The 14,548-nt window shown below is 40.9% G+C and overlaps 2 protein-coding genes across 2 annotated transcripts; one reads left to right on the forward strand and one right to left on the reverse strand.

Moving 5' to 3' along the window:
• Positions 1 to 4,525: 4,525 nt before the first annotated feature.
• On the reverse strand, positions 4,526 to 7,557 carry LOC131242581 (pathogen-related protein-like). The gene is made up of 4 exons (XM_058241317.1): positions 7,367 to 7,557; positions 7,158 to 7,290; positions 6,395 to 6,693; positions 4,526 to 5,127 (listed from the first exon to the last, which is right to left on the reverse strand). Exons 1-4 carry the CDS (start codon positions 7,517 to 7,519, stop codon positions 4,972 to 4,974), a joined length of 741 nt encoding a protein of 246 aa, XP_058097300.1. The 5' UTR covers positions 7,520 to 7,557; the 3' UTR covers positions 4,526 to 4,971.
• Positions 7,558 to 11,175: 3,618 nt separating this feature from the next.
• LOC131244048 (uncharacterized) lies at positions 11,176 to 12,542 on the forward strand. Its single transcript, XM_058243714.1, has 2 exons — positions 11,176 to 11,305; positions 11,620 to 12,542. The coding sequence occupies exons 1-2, from the start codon at positions 11,176 to 11,178 to the stop codon at positions 12,540 to 12,542; spliced, it is 1,053 nt and encodes a 350-aa protein (XP_058099697.1).
• Positions 12,543 to 14,548: the final 2,006 nt, after the last annotated feature.

Raw genomic sequence — 14,548 nt, forward strand, 5'->3', positions numbered from 1 at the left:
GCTCAAATCCTGATGTATCATGTTGCAACACTTGCGATTGTATTCAGCCAAACCGCGTAGGTTACACTGCATGTGGCCCGACGGCTCCCGTGAGTCGTTGTTTTATTTTTCATGATTTGTTCTCGGGAGTTGTTTGGCCATTAGTCAATGTTTTATTTTTATTTTTTAATATTTATTATTGGGGGTTGTTGGGCAATTAGCAATCATTTCCTCTTTCTTCTTAATTTTAAAGGGATAAGAGTCTAATGTTAAGGGTAACATATGTTATTATGCTATTAATCTAGGAAACACGCAACTCATCGGTGATATTCCAAAACAATCATGTTATCAAATGTATCATTAAAATTATATTAATAGAATGAATTGAGCAGTCCTAACATTCGTCTATATAAATCAATAGTAAAAATATGTTGGTCAATTGTTTGTTTGTTATCTTATGCTTATGGTTTAATGTATAGTATGACTTATTTGAGTTAGAAAATTGTGAGATTCTCCGGGCTGAATCATGTAAAATACACGCTGTCTCTAAAGGGTGATTCACCTCTTTATTAAATTGTTGATGAGTTATAGGCGAATTGCTTCCAAGATAAGACAAGCCTGTTTGGATCATGCATTCAGTAATAACAAAGGGTCCACCTAGGAATAATTTCAACGCAACAGATCTTCTGACATAATCAAAATGAGAATATGTTAACGATATTCTAAAATGGAGATGCAATCCTTAGGATTTGATGGATGAGGAGAGATGTGAGTTTGAGATGATGAAATTTTATATAAGCACTAGGGAGTGGACCGTTGCTATGTGGCCATCAATGGTTCAGAACATTTGAAAAATGTTTTTGACTGTTGATCTTTAATTTCAGTCGTTTCTGGTCGTTAGATCGGGAGATTTGACCGTTGGATCATCATGGCCCGCCCGTTTTCTGACCGTTGTGGCTTTCAAGGCAGCTAGTCATTTTCAGAAATGGCTGATCATTTCGGATTAATAATCTGACCATTCTTAGTCGCTTATAAAGTTATGGCTCATTTCAAACCCATCGCACCTAGGCTTATACTAGATCACTCACATCGCGATTGACGGTTCGCATAAGGTCGTGAAGGAGTGACCTCTCAGTGACACGATGCGCACGTGTGAAGTGCGCCAACTAGCGCCACTGTAGCCACACTGCTCTCGCCCACACTTGTGCCCTAGCTCATGCGTTACACACTAAAACACGCAACCCGAGCGTTACAATCTCCAAAGCTCCAAGTAAGAATAATACACAAATATCCTCGTATAAACCACGATTTTCTTCCTTTCTTTTCCGATATGGGACAAAAGCGCAACGCATTTTTTTATTTAAAATTCCCAAAAAGCATTTTGGCAGCAATATTCCAAAATTTTGAAATATTTTATTTTTTCAAAAAAACTACAAATCTCAACAGTTGATTATATGATGGCATTTATACAACTACTCTGGAAATTTATACCGTGGGTGTTAGCCTTCCCATTGCGGAAGCGGATTGGGTGATGACCCCAACACCACCCAAGGTGTTGAGCATTGTGAGGTCTACCCTGATGTACTTGTTTTATCTATATTTGTTTTATCCATGTTGTTCATCTATTTTACCATCTCATTTTTTAAGCGGATTGCATGTTGAATAACTCAGTATGCATACTGAGTAAACTTTGTGGGGCCCTCTGTGATGGATATTGAATATCTACACCATTCATCTATTTTACCAGCTCATTTTATATAGAGCATGAGCCCAAAATTGAAGGATACCAAAAGTTCAAGTAGACCTCACCACATGTAACAGTGGGGATAATAATGTCTATTGTTGGAGCCTTCCTAGGCCACAGGGTTGTTCAGTTGTCATTGACCATGTTTATAAGGTCACACAAACATGGATGAAAAGAAAAAGACAAGTATCAGCTTGAGCCAAAACTTCTATAGCCATCTAGAAGTCTTACAGTGGACATTCAATTCATAATAATTCCTATGGTGTCGTGCAGTTGAGCTTTGGATATGCTTCAATTCTAGGTTTGTGCCCTACAATTAGCTGGTAAAATACACACAACATGGTGGACCCTGCAGAGTTTACTCACGAAGTTACAGGGTACTAAAGTTTTTTTTTTTAAAACGCACTCACACACCCCACACATGCCCATGCACTCATTTATAGCGTACTGAGTTACTCGGCATGCAATTTATGTCGTCTGACCCAAAGTGGATCAGGTGCAGCCCTAGCCTAACCCAAGACACTGTGGACCTTAGCGTGGGGACCACCTTGATGTATGTATTCTACATCTACGCTGCTTATCTGTTTCCCTGGATCATTTTAGGGCATGAGCCTAAAAATGAAACAAATCCAAATCTAAGGTGGACCATACCACAGGAAACAATGGTAATTGATCATTAAAAACTTCTTATGAGCCACAAAAGTTTTGATCAAGCTATATTTGCCTTTTCCCATCATTTAGTTTGTGACCTTATCGATAAGTTAGAAGGCAAATAAACTTTACGGGAAACTTATAGTGGTGGGGCATTTAATCAATATTATTTCCTACAGTATAGCCTACCTGAGATTTGGATCTGCTTCATTTTTGAAACATGCCCTAAAATAATTTACAAAAACCTATGGGTAGCATGGATGTAGAATACCTGCATTAAGGTGGGGCCCACCCCACGGCAAGGGTGGCTGGCGACGCACCCGAATCCACTTTCCCTTGCATCTGTACTTTTTTACTTTTTTGGGTAACGCTTACTCAGGGGGTGTCAATGGGCTGGGTTGGATTATCAAGCCCAAGGGCTGGCTCGGCTTGTAAAATAAGCCCGATTGATTACGGGCTGGGCGTCAACGAAGATGTAAAAAAGCTAGTAAATCCTGCGGGACCGTGTGCTCTAGTCTACGTACATCAGAAGAGCACTGTCCGAAGTTACTCGTGCTGGCATCTAAGGAGATAACACGGCCCGTCTCACTCAACACGGTGAGGCCCTGAAAGTTTATGAATTATATATCCATGCCATCTATACATTTTTCTCATATAATTTTAGCGCATGAAGCCAAATCGAAGTATATCCAACTCTCAGGTGGACCACACCATAGGAAACAGTGGTGATTAAATGAACACTATTAAAAACTCCCTAAGGCCCACTGTAATGTTTGTTTTCCATCCAACCTGTTGATAAGAGGAAGAAAGGGAAAAACAAATATAAGCTTGATCCAATCTTATGTGTCTCACAGGAATTTTTAATGGTGGGAATTCAATCATCACTGTTTCCTGTGGTGTGGCCCACATGAGATTTAGATCTGCTTCATTTTTGGATAATGTGCTAAAATCAATTGGAAAAACGTATGAACGGCGTGGATATAAAATAAAGACATAAAGATGGCCCTACGGTCATTGCTGCACCATGTTTGGTGAGGCCGGGTCCGCACCTAATCCGCTATCGATAGCGTAGCCGTAGAAATCTTGAAAACTGGACTCAGGTTGCGTCGTTTTCAGAGTAAGGATTAATGGCTATCATTAAAAACTTTTTGAGAGCTAAAGAAGCTGTGGACCAAGCTGATAGTTTTGTTTTCAATTCATCCATGTCCGTTGATTAGGTAGGATGGCAAATAAATATCATGGTGAGCCCTAAGAAGGTCTCAACGGTGAGTGTTATCATGCCCTAAAATGATCCGTGATGTGTGCCTTAATTCCATGCCGTCCATTTGTTTTGACAGCTCATTTTAAGGCATGATAATAAAAATGAAGGAGATCTAACTTTCACGTGGACCACACTGCAGGAAACAATGGTGATTAACCATTAAAAACTTCATGTGGGTCACAAAAGATTTAGATAAGTTGGTATTTGTGTGTTCCATTCATTCCAGTCCTTTGTTACCCAATAATTTTATAATCTGGTTGGATCGCAAATAAGCATTCTGGTGGCCCACAAGAAGCTTTTAATGGTGGGTATTCATTCACCACTGTTTCCTGTAGACAAGTCCACCTAAGATTTGGATCTACTTTATTTTTTGGATCATGCCCTAAAAAAAACTCCAAAAATAAATGGACGACATGGATGTAATCCACATACATCATCGTGGGCCTCACAGGGCACCCTCGTCAAACGGTCTTTACTCTACTCGTCTCTACAAGTAATTCAAATTGAACTGGTCTAATTATGGTTCCCAATTCTGATACATCAAAAAAAAAAACATTTATTCCATTATATAACTATAACCATCGGATTGGTGAATGTTCATCGGACAGTCTTTAAGTTTAAAAAATATCCAATGGTCATATTTCACCAAACAATTGTCGATGGTGAATGTTTATCGGACGGTCTAAGTTTAAAAAAAAAATCCAATGGTCATATTTCAACAAACAATTGTCGATGGTGAATGTTTACCGGACGGTCTAAGTTTAATTAAAAAAATATCCAATGGCCATATTTCAGCAAACAATTGTCCAAGAGCACGCCACGTCTATTGTTTAGAGTACCTGCGTGTGAAGTACCTATGCCGCCAGAGTAAATATATCAAACAACGCCCATTTTAAACACAGCAGAGTTGACAAATGCCAACCTATTTTTTATATAAATAAGTACACCGTCCACGGCTATGTCTGACCTTTACATATTGTTACAACCTTTATTTAATGTAAGATGGATAGAGCTTTCCTAAACCCACAAGAGTGTGTACGGCACACAGTCTGCATAGCATTATGGGCCATCATGACACACGGGTAAAAGATCCAAGCCGTCCATCAGGTGTGTAACACCGTGTAGATGCCATGGTTTGAAAATTAGGGCCGTCCACTCAATATAGAGCGCACACTTTACTAGACAAATAGATGGCTGAAATACACGTGGTCGAGTTTTTCTAACCTGTCCATCCATTTCTACTCTAGCCGCCTTCCTAAGGGCAGACGAACTAGATTATTGACACGGGTCAGACCTATCTGATGGACGGTTTGGAACTTGTAGCTGTGTGCCCCACTTAGAATTTTTTGTCCAAGAAGGGGCAACCGAGAGTTGAATTTCCAGAAGCTTCGGAAGCATCTGTAGCAACAGCAGGACCATTGAGCAGACCTCCAAGCAATTCACCTGAATCATAGAAGAACTCCACCTTCTCTAGCTTCATCGCTTCATCAACCTTGAAAAGCACACGTAAACACACGTATAGAAAACGTCACAATACCTTCGATTGTGGCCCTTCTTTTCTAATGGGCCACCACTTGAATGCCTCAAAATTTTAGTATCTATGTATATTACAACAGTGTGTGACATTGGACTAAAAGCTAGTATATTATAAAAAGAAAGTTGGCTTGCTCCAATCTTCACCGTACACGTGGACCATTTACAGTGAAGTGGGCCCTACGGTCTAAAAATCTCAGCAATTGGATGATCAGAGCTGTGTAATTAGTGGTTCATAATAAGGAAAATAGACCCAAGAAGTTACCAACTGTTGGTATTCAGTGGGCAGAAGTCCATTGGCTTAAGTTGTGGTACGCACATTCCTCCGTGTGGCCCAATATTGGACGGTTCGGATCACCACAGGGTGGAAATATAATTTTCTTTGAGAATTTTGTGGAGAAGTTCTTTTTTAAGTAGTGAAATTTCCTAAATGGAGAATTATGGGGCCCACGTGATAGTCGTGTGATATTGAACCGTTGAATAGATGTAATCCATTACACCTTGTTTATGGTAGGGTGCTGGTGTTTGATAAGATGAATGTCATGTACATATCATGTGGTTCTTAGAAAATTTTCACTATAATAATTTCTTGATTTTAAAGGTGTTAGTGGCTGTGGTTTCTTTTCCAAGGCTTATGTGACAGGAAGAATCTAATGGAGGTGGATTAAAGCTTGGGTGCGTTGATATTATCAAGTTCTGTAGGCCTCACCATGATGTATGTGTTATATCCATGCCGTCCATCCATTTTGTGAGATAATGTTAGTGAGTGGGCCACAAAATGAGGGAGATTCAAATCTCAAGTGGACCACACCATAAAAAGAAGTGGGTACAATGGTGCCCACCATTGAAACCTTCCTAGGACCACCGTGATGTTTATTTTCCATCCAACCTGTTCATACGGTCACACGGACCTGGAATAAGGGGAAACACAAATATCAGTTTGATCAAAAACTTGTGACCCCAAGACGTTTTCAATGGTAGGCATTCAATACCCAATGCTTTATGTGGTGTGGTCCACTTGAGCTTTGGATTTGTTTCATTTTTGAGTCAAAGTTCTAAAATTATCTTGAAAAATAAATGGACGGCTTGGATATAAAACATACATTATGGTGGGGACCAAGGAACTTAGTGACGTCAACACACGAGCGGGGTCAAACGAAAGTCACATTTACTTTTTGAAAAAAAGCGCACGACTTCAATAAAAGAGAAAGAAGACATTGCAATACCTGAAAAATGCCCACACCATGAAATTGTATCATCTCTCCTGTAGGTGCATGACCTTTGAAAGGACCCTCCATGAAAGCCCAGTGCCTGAACTTGTAGACAATCACAGGTGGGCCTGAATACACATGAACAATCTCCAAGGCAAACCCACGGGGGAATGTCGTTGTGAATGCCTTATGAGAAGATTCCGACGTTTCAACGGTCGGATCATAGCCACGCAGGTTCTCAGGCAGTGCAGTTTGCAACAGCACATTGTAACCTCCAAGTTTAATAAGACCTTCCAGTGATAAACTAGGCCTTCCTGCAATGGTTTGTACATGCATATGAGATCACATAGGAGGATTGCTATCAATTTAAAACACAAGATTTGCACTGCTCATCGCGTAAGCCCCACTATGAATTGGCTATGGCCTAAAAGAGAGCTGATCAGACAACCCTAATGTAAGACTCTTATCAGGTGGGCCACACGTGATCATCGGTTTAAAGTTGACCATTGGATTATTCAGATTGAACGATTCAGTAGGCTCTAATACGGTTGTGATCATTGTAAATATGCTTATTAGACAATCCTAATCGATTGATTTAAGAACAATAACAACAACCTTTCCTTTTTCTTTTTTTTTTTGATTGAGCAGTTACGATAGCCCGATGGTTTTTTTTTTTTGGTGGTCCACACATGGTGGGGGTCCAAAAGAAGAGCAGTACAGATATTGTGAAACTTGGTCTATGTATTTAACCAAACATAAAATCAGAAGACTGTAATACCATTGAGGCTGAGAGTATATTTATGGGGATTGATGGTTTTGAAGTCCTCCACACGTATCTTATGGAAAATCTCCATTTCCCATGTCTTCACAAAGTTCTGCACCTTTTCTTCCAGTGACCCCTTTGGCCATTCCTACACAAAAAGAACAAAGGAGGTATCATGAGAGAGAGAGAGAGAGAGAGAGAGAGAGAGAGAGAGAGAGGTATGCCTTTGTTCTGCCTTCTTCAAACAGTTTGTTGACAACATCATAGTTAGGAGGGGCACCATATTTCCAGATGGTGTTCTTTTCTCCCTCTCCATATATATGATACCTGTACTTATCACCCACAACTGTTTCACTAGGAGTTAAGGAGGAAGCCATTTTGAGAGAGAGAGAGAGAGAGAGAGAGAGAGAGAGAGAGAGAGAGAGAGAGAGAGAGAGAGAGAGAGAGAGACAGAGACAGAGAGAGAGAGAGAGAGACAGAGACAGAGAGTGGAGGAGAATGTTATATTTATAAGAAAAAGTAGATTGAATTGGTAAAAGTTGGTGGACGGCTATCAACATCTCTAAAATGTAAAATGGCATCAAACATATATAGGATAGAAATGTTAGAAAGGCTGAAGCTCAACGCACTTGGGAGAGAGTACGTCTCAGCGGACGCGGATTTCCTGCGAAAGCCTTTCGCAGGAAGTTCCTGCGCAAGAATGCTGCGTGGGGCCCACCATCATGTTTTTGGGAAATGTACTCCGTTCATCCGTTTGATGACCTCATTTTAGGAAAATTGACCAAAAACGAAGTGGATCCAAAACCAAAGTGGGCCACACGAGAGGGAAAGAAATACCTACCGTTGAAAGCTTCCTGGGCTCCACCTTGATGTTTATATGCCATCCAAACCGTTTATAAGGTTATTAACACAAGGATGAAGTGAAAATACAAAAAAAAATAGCCTGAAACAAAGCTTTTATGGTCATAAGAATGTTTCAACGGTTCTAACTGAATCCCTACTGTTTCCTCTCGTGTGGCCCACTTGAGTCTTGGATCCACCTCGTTTTTTGTAGCTTGTCCTAAAATGAGGTCACCAAACGGATGAACGGAGTACATTTCCCAAAAACATGATGTTGGGCCCCACACAGCATTCTTGCGCAGGAACTTCCTGCGAAAGGCTTTCGCAGGAAATCCGCGTCCCGTCTCAGCTTACACTCCAACAAATGCACGCCTCTCTAATCCAATCCGAATTAGCAAAATCCAAACTGGTCGTAGTCAAAGGTGCAATTACCAAGAAGCAGAATCAAATGCAAGAGGCCAGGTGAACTAGTCTCAGTCAAATGTGCTTCTTTGAGATTAGTCCATGCACCCTCCTGTTCTGGACCCATTTTCCGGTGGGCCCCACATCGATGGGGCATCCACCCATAAATCCCATGATCCGACGGTGCAATTAAAGAGAACACAAATGAGGGAGCTATCTAGGCCATGGAACCAATTTTAGATGTGGAAAAGTAGTGCGCGTGTAGCATGCGCCGAGAGTCTGACTGGGTGCCCACTTAGGGTAAGGTCGGTGCTCTGTGGGCCACGCCATGATGTATGTGTCTTATCCACGCCGTCCATTCATTTTCGACCTCATTTTAGGATTTGAGGCCAAAAATAATGCAGATCTAAATTTCAGGTGGGCCACACCACAGGAAAACAGTGGTGATTGAATGCCCACCATTAAAAACTTCCTAATGTCCACTGTAATGCTTATTTTCCATTCAACTTATTGATTAGGTCATACAGACCTGGATAAATGGAAAACACAAATATCAGCTTATCGGAAACTTTTGCTCCCCCTGCGAATTTTTTAATGGCAGGCATTCATTCATCACTGTTTCCTGTGGTGTGGTCCACCTGAGATTTGGATCTACCTCATTTTTGGGATCGTTCCCTTAAATGATCTGGAAGAATGGATGGACGGTGTGGATAAAACAAATACATCATGGTGGGGCCCACAAAGATTTAGCAGGACCGTGGCAAGTAGCTACGGACAGGGTCAGCATGCAATCCGCGTCCGCTCTTGCACCACCTAATATATTTAGCTACTCAGACAGTCCATGACACTTGATATGCAGGCAATCAGTATCGTTTAATGTTTTAAAATGTTATAGAATAAGAGGTGTTTTGGACTACATCACTGCGTATTGCAATAGGATACGTTGGGAATCTTTAGCCATTGGATTGAGACGTTTTCAATGAGATAAACCGTTTATGTGATAGGGCTTCAGATGAATGGGGGAAGTCCGACAAAAAACTCTCAGATTGAATATTACAGCCTTCCGATTATACAAGGGTTACATAGACCATTTATGTTCAAACCAAAAGAATCAAATTATTTAGGATTGAAATGATCCAATTAAGAGCTTTTAAATGTTGTCCATCCACCATATAACATGAGACTAATCATATAAACGGTCTGGATCATTGGAAAATAACATAAATCCAAAGACTCAAATCCGATGTATCAAATTGCAACACGTATGATTGTATTCTACCAAACCACGTAGAAGAATATTCACCAATCTTAAGAGTGGTTGGTTGAAATATCAATAATAAACGGCCAACATTGCATGTGGTCCATGATTGTATTCTACCAAACCAATGTAAAATAATATTCACCAATCTTAAGAGTGGTTGGCAGAAACATCAATAATAAACGTCTCCTCACTTACATTGCTTGTGATCCCATAAATCGAAATATTGACTGCCATGTTATATTTTTGGCCATTGTGGTTTGACACTTTGAATTATTATTATTAATTTTTTTAGGGTTGTTCAAAAGACCTTTTGAAATCCAAGGTAAAAGCTTGGATTATATAAAAAATCCTTCCAAGAGTTGTGTGTGCAGCGCTTGTGTTACTATACTAGTAATTTATTAGTCACATGGCCCACTGATGATATCCCAAAACAATTAGATTATTAAATATATCACTAAAATTAGTTCAGTACAATGATGTGCACTGTCCACATACTGTCCATATAAATTTATGATTAAAAGTTGTCATGATCAGTCACTCGAATGTGATCTTGTGCTTGTGTCTCATTCAAGACTTAGAATTTCATTGTTTTTAGGAAAGTATATATTTCAATGGGCTTATTATAACCATTGTATCAAACATTACATATGTACACTACACTAATTAGAGATGCTGGGGAAAAATATGACAAGTCTGGGGACCCGGTTATGGAATGGACCAACTCTACTGACATTGTCCGGAATTCAAAGGCAACAAGCCCGACCGAGGCAAAGAAACTAAATGCCTAAAGGAGAGACTTAGCTCGGATTGCAGGGAATAAACCTCGACCGAGACTTATAAAGTCACGAGCCACAAGGCTAAGTATATAAGATGCACAAAGTTAACTCGGAAAACGAGGAAGCAACATCTAAAGAGGTCGATCAAGGCCCAAAGCTTAAAAGTCACTCGACCAATCGTAAAACCGACCCAATTTAGGTCGGTTATATGGTCGGCTATCGGATTAAGAAAGGACATCGATTATGGATCGGTTCCATTTTATCCGACAGATGGTGAGCAATTTAATCCTTAAAGCTGGTTGAGACTAACTCATCACCAAAGTCGGTCAGGATTGGGCCGAGCAAGGAAAAGACGACATAAACGCTGTCCTGAGAATCACGTAAAAGGATCCTTGATCCCGAAGATCTCGGGATCAGATGGAGACAAAAAACGGATTAAAATCAAATCTCCAAGATATCAGGAAAATGATCCCTGCATGATGGGACTCTCATATTCCTATAAATATAGGGGACCTCCAAGATGAAAGGTACGCAGAAAACTCTTCTTAAAACCCTTCCTATATAGTCCTATCACTGACTTTAGCATCGGAGGGTCCCCGGCACTAGCCAGGGTCTCCTTTGTTTCTTTTTTTTTCAGGTGGTAGGACGGGAGAGGGTGCACCCATTTTTTACATCAAAAGATTGACGCCGTCTGTGGAAAACGATACAAAAAGTTATTTTTCAGGCTTTATCAATAAGCTTCAAGCAAGTTTCAATGGCGAAAATCAGAAGAACTGCTCAAAACGAGTCTACTGAGGTCGTCGTTACTGGACCGCTTGCACTTGAAGGTCCGCCGGGTACGAACGGATCTCAAAGGGCACAGAACCAACCCAAAAACCAACAAGGTTCTGCTCCCCGCCTAGCAACCTCCATTTCAACCCAGCACAATCAAGAGGAAACGGTCGGTTAGATAAGGAAGTCCAAGAGCTCAGGACCGATCTGAACTATATGAAGCAGATGCTGGAGCAGATCCACCGCCAGCAAGTTCCGCCCCAATATGATAGTGGTTGGGCGAATGCTCCGCAACAATTCGCCGACCCTCAGCCTGTCACTCCGCGATCTGTCCCTTAGCCGAGTCAGCACCAGGATCCAGCCAAGCCTACGCTCGCTCATTTCGTGACTGCTCCACTGCTAGCCTCCGATCTATGACACGAAATAGATCGAAGGAGGCAAAGCAGGCCTCTGGTTGAGGGTACAGCCGATAGCGACGAACCTTGGAAAGCCGACGTCCAGGACTTCAGGAGAGAAGTGCGGGAAGAGATTACTGACATGAAGCAAGGCCATGATGCACATTCAACCAGGCCTGAGGCAAAAACATCTCCGTTCGTAGAAGAGATAATGCAAGCTCGGCTACCGGAACGATTTCGTCTTCCGCAAATTACGCCATTTACCGGCAAGACTGATCCTACCGGGCACATCGAATCCTTTAGAACTTATATGGAGCTGCACGATGCCTCGGATGCTGTGATGTGTCGAGCTTTCTCCCTTACTTTGACCGATGTATCTCGGCTTTGGTTCAAGCAGTTGAAACCAAAGTGCATCAGCTCGTTCACGAAACTCAGTGATGCCTTTCTCACCAATTTCATTAGCGAAAAGAAAAAGTTGAAGCCACCTGCACACCTGAACAACATAGTGCAAAAAGAGGGAGAGCTGCTGAGAGACTATATCAAACGCTTTAACTTCGAATCGCTCCAGGTTCGAAAACATTCAGACAAAACAGCACTCAATTCGATCATGCAAGGCGTTAGAGATAAACTGTTTCTAGCATCCTTGGACAAGAACCCGCCTACTACTCTGGCCAAGTTCATGGCCCGGTTAAACAAGTACGCGGATGTCGAGGAAACCCGGATGATGCGCGAAGCCGCCCAAAATGCAAAAGTCCTGGTTAAAGAGTTAGCAAAGAAAGAAGTTGACTCGACCAGTAAAAAGAAGCGTAAAGATGATCAAACACGTGATGAGTGTAAGTCAGGCAAACGGCCAGACTGCAAGTTTTCAATGTATACCCCGCTCAATAAGCCGCAAGAGCAAATTTTGATGGAAATTAAGGGCGAAGGATTCGTTAACTGGCCAGATAGGCTCTGAAGCAACCCAAACCAATGGAGCAAAAACAAGTACTATCATTACCATCGCGATCATCGGCATAATACGAGTGATTGCTATCACTTGAAGGAAGAAATCGAGCGACTCATCCGAGAAGGCCGACTTAGAGAGCACATCGAGAGAACTGGGACAACAGAAGAATGCTCAGGCGACAACCGACCCACGGAGGAAATTCGAACAATTGTTGGTGGTCCCCGAGGCGGATGCGACTCAAACAATGCTCCAAAAAATCATGCCAGGAACATCAGTCGGCCCGAGTCCAAGATCCTGATACTAGCTCGGCATTCGAAAGAAAAGAAAATGGAGAAATACTGCATATCATTCACTGATGAAGACACTCGGGTTATCTATCATCCGTTTGACGATGCATTGGTCGTCACCCTCACTATAGCAAACAGTAAGGTATTTCGCATTTTCGTTCACACAGGATCGTCCGCAAATGTACTGTTCGTTCAAGCATTCGACAAAATGGGTGTCGAACAATCGGCTTTATGGATAGTTCACACCCCATTAATCAGATTCTCTGGCGGATGGCCCTCAAATGCATCACAATGGGCCTCATCCATTACCAAAAAAAGGGGCAAAGGCTATGGATTAAATCCGTAGCCATAGACCTATGGCTACGGATTTAGTCCGTAGCTAGTCCGTAACACGACCGTCGTCGTAGGTGCCATAACGATAGGTCTGGAACCTATGGCTACAGATTAAATCCGTAGCTATAGGTCAATGGCTACGGATTAAATCCGTAGCAATTATATCTGTAGCAAAAACTTAAACAGCTATGGATATTATTTGTAGTTGAAAGTCCATAGCAATAAGCCAAAATTTAAAAGGCTACACCTATCTGATTATTGGCTACGGATTTAATCCGTAGTTATATGTTAAATAGCTACAGATATAATCCATAGCAATTATATCTGTAGCAAAAACTTCAAACAGCTACGGATATTATTTGTAGCTGAAAGTCCGTAGCAATATGCCAAAATTAAAAAAGCTACACCTGTCTGACTAGTGGCTACGGTCAGTATCCGTAGCTATTTTGTACATTGAAAAATTAAATCACCTGTTCATTCAATTACCACCTGTTCATTCAATAACCACCTGTTCATTCAAATACCACCTGTACAATCATTCATTCATTCAATTACAATCATTCATTCATTCAATTACAATTACAATCCTTCATTCAATTAATTACAATTACAATCAATTACAGTTACAAATACAATAATGCTGAAAATATAAATCTTTGGCTTCATTAGAGAAATGTGCTCGACTTCACCGAATTTCAGCAGCTTCGTATATTCCATCATCCTACAAACAGTCATGTCATTCATAAATTAGAATGCCCATTAGAGAAAAGAAAGACAGTGAAAGAAGTGCATCACGTATAACCACTTTTTTTTCTTAATGAGTTAAAAAAAAAACTCAAAGAGGAATGAAATTGACACAAAAGAAATGGTCTCACCATATGATTATAGGTTTAGGTTTGGTTTAGGTTTAGGTTATAGGTTTAGGTTAAGGTTAGGCTATAGGTTATAATTAAGTTTAGGTTATAGGTTAAGGTTTAGGTTATAGGTTTTGGTTTAGGTTTAGGTTAAGGTTTAGGTTATAGGTTATAGCTTTTGGGAACTTGATTACAGGTTAAGATTTAGGTTTAGGAAATCGGGTCCGGGTTTGGGATCGGGTTTAGGTTTGGGCTTTCAAGTTTAGGTTTAGGTTAGGGAGTTGAGATTAGGATGAGGTGTAGGTTTGGGTATAGGGATAGGTCAAGGTTTAGGTTAGGTTATAGGTTATAAGTATAGGTTTAGGTTAGGTTATAGGGATAGGTTTAGGTTATAGGTCAAGGTTTAGGGATTTGATTTTAGGCTATAGGTTTAGGATTAGGTCTAGGTTGAGGTTTAGGGAAATGAGTTTAGGTTATAGGTTTAGGTTTAGGTTTAGGTTTAGGTAATAGGTTTTGGGATTTGGGAATAGTTTTAGGTTAT

Source organism: Magnolia sinica, chromosome 4 (assembly GCF_029962835.1).
Source record: "Magnolia sinica isolate HGM2019 chromosome 4, MsV1, whole genome shotgun sequence".
Lineage (NCBI taxonomy): Eukaryota > Viridiplantae > Streptophyta > Magnoliopsida > Magnoliales > Magnoliaceae > Magnolia > Magnolia sinica.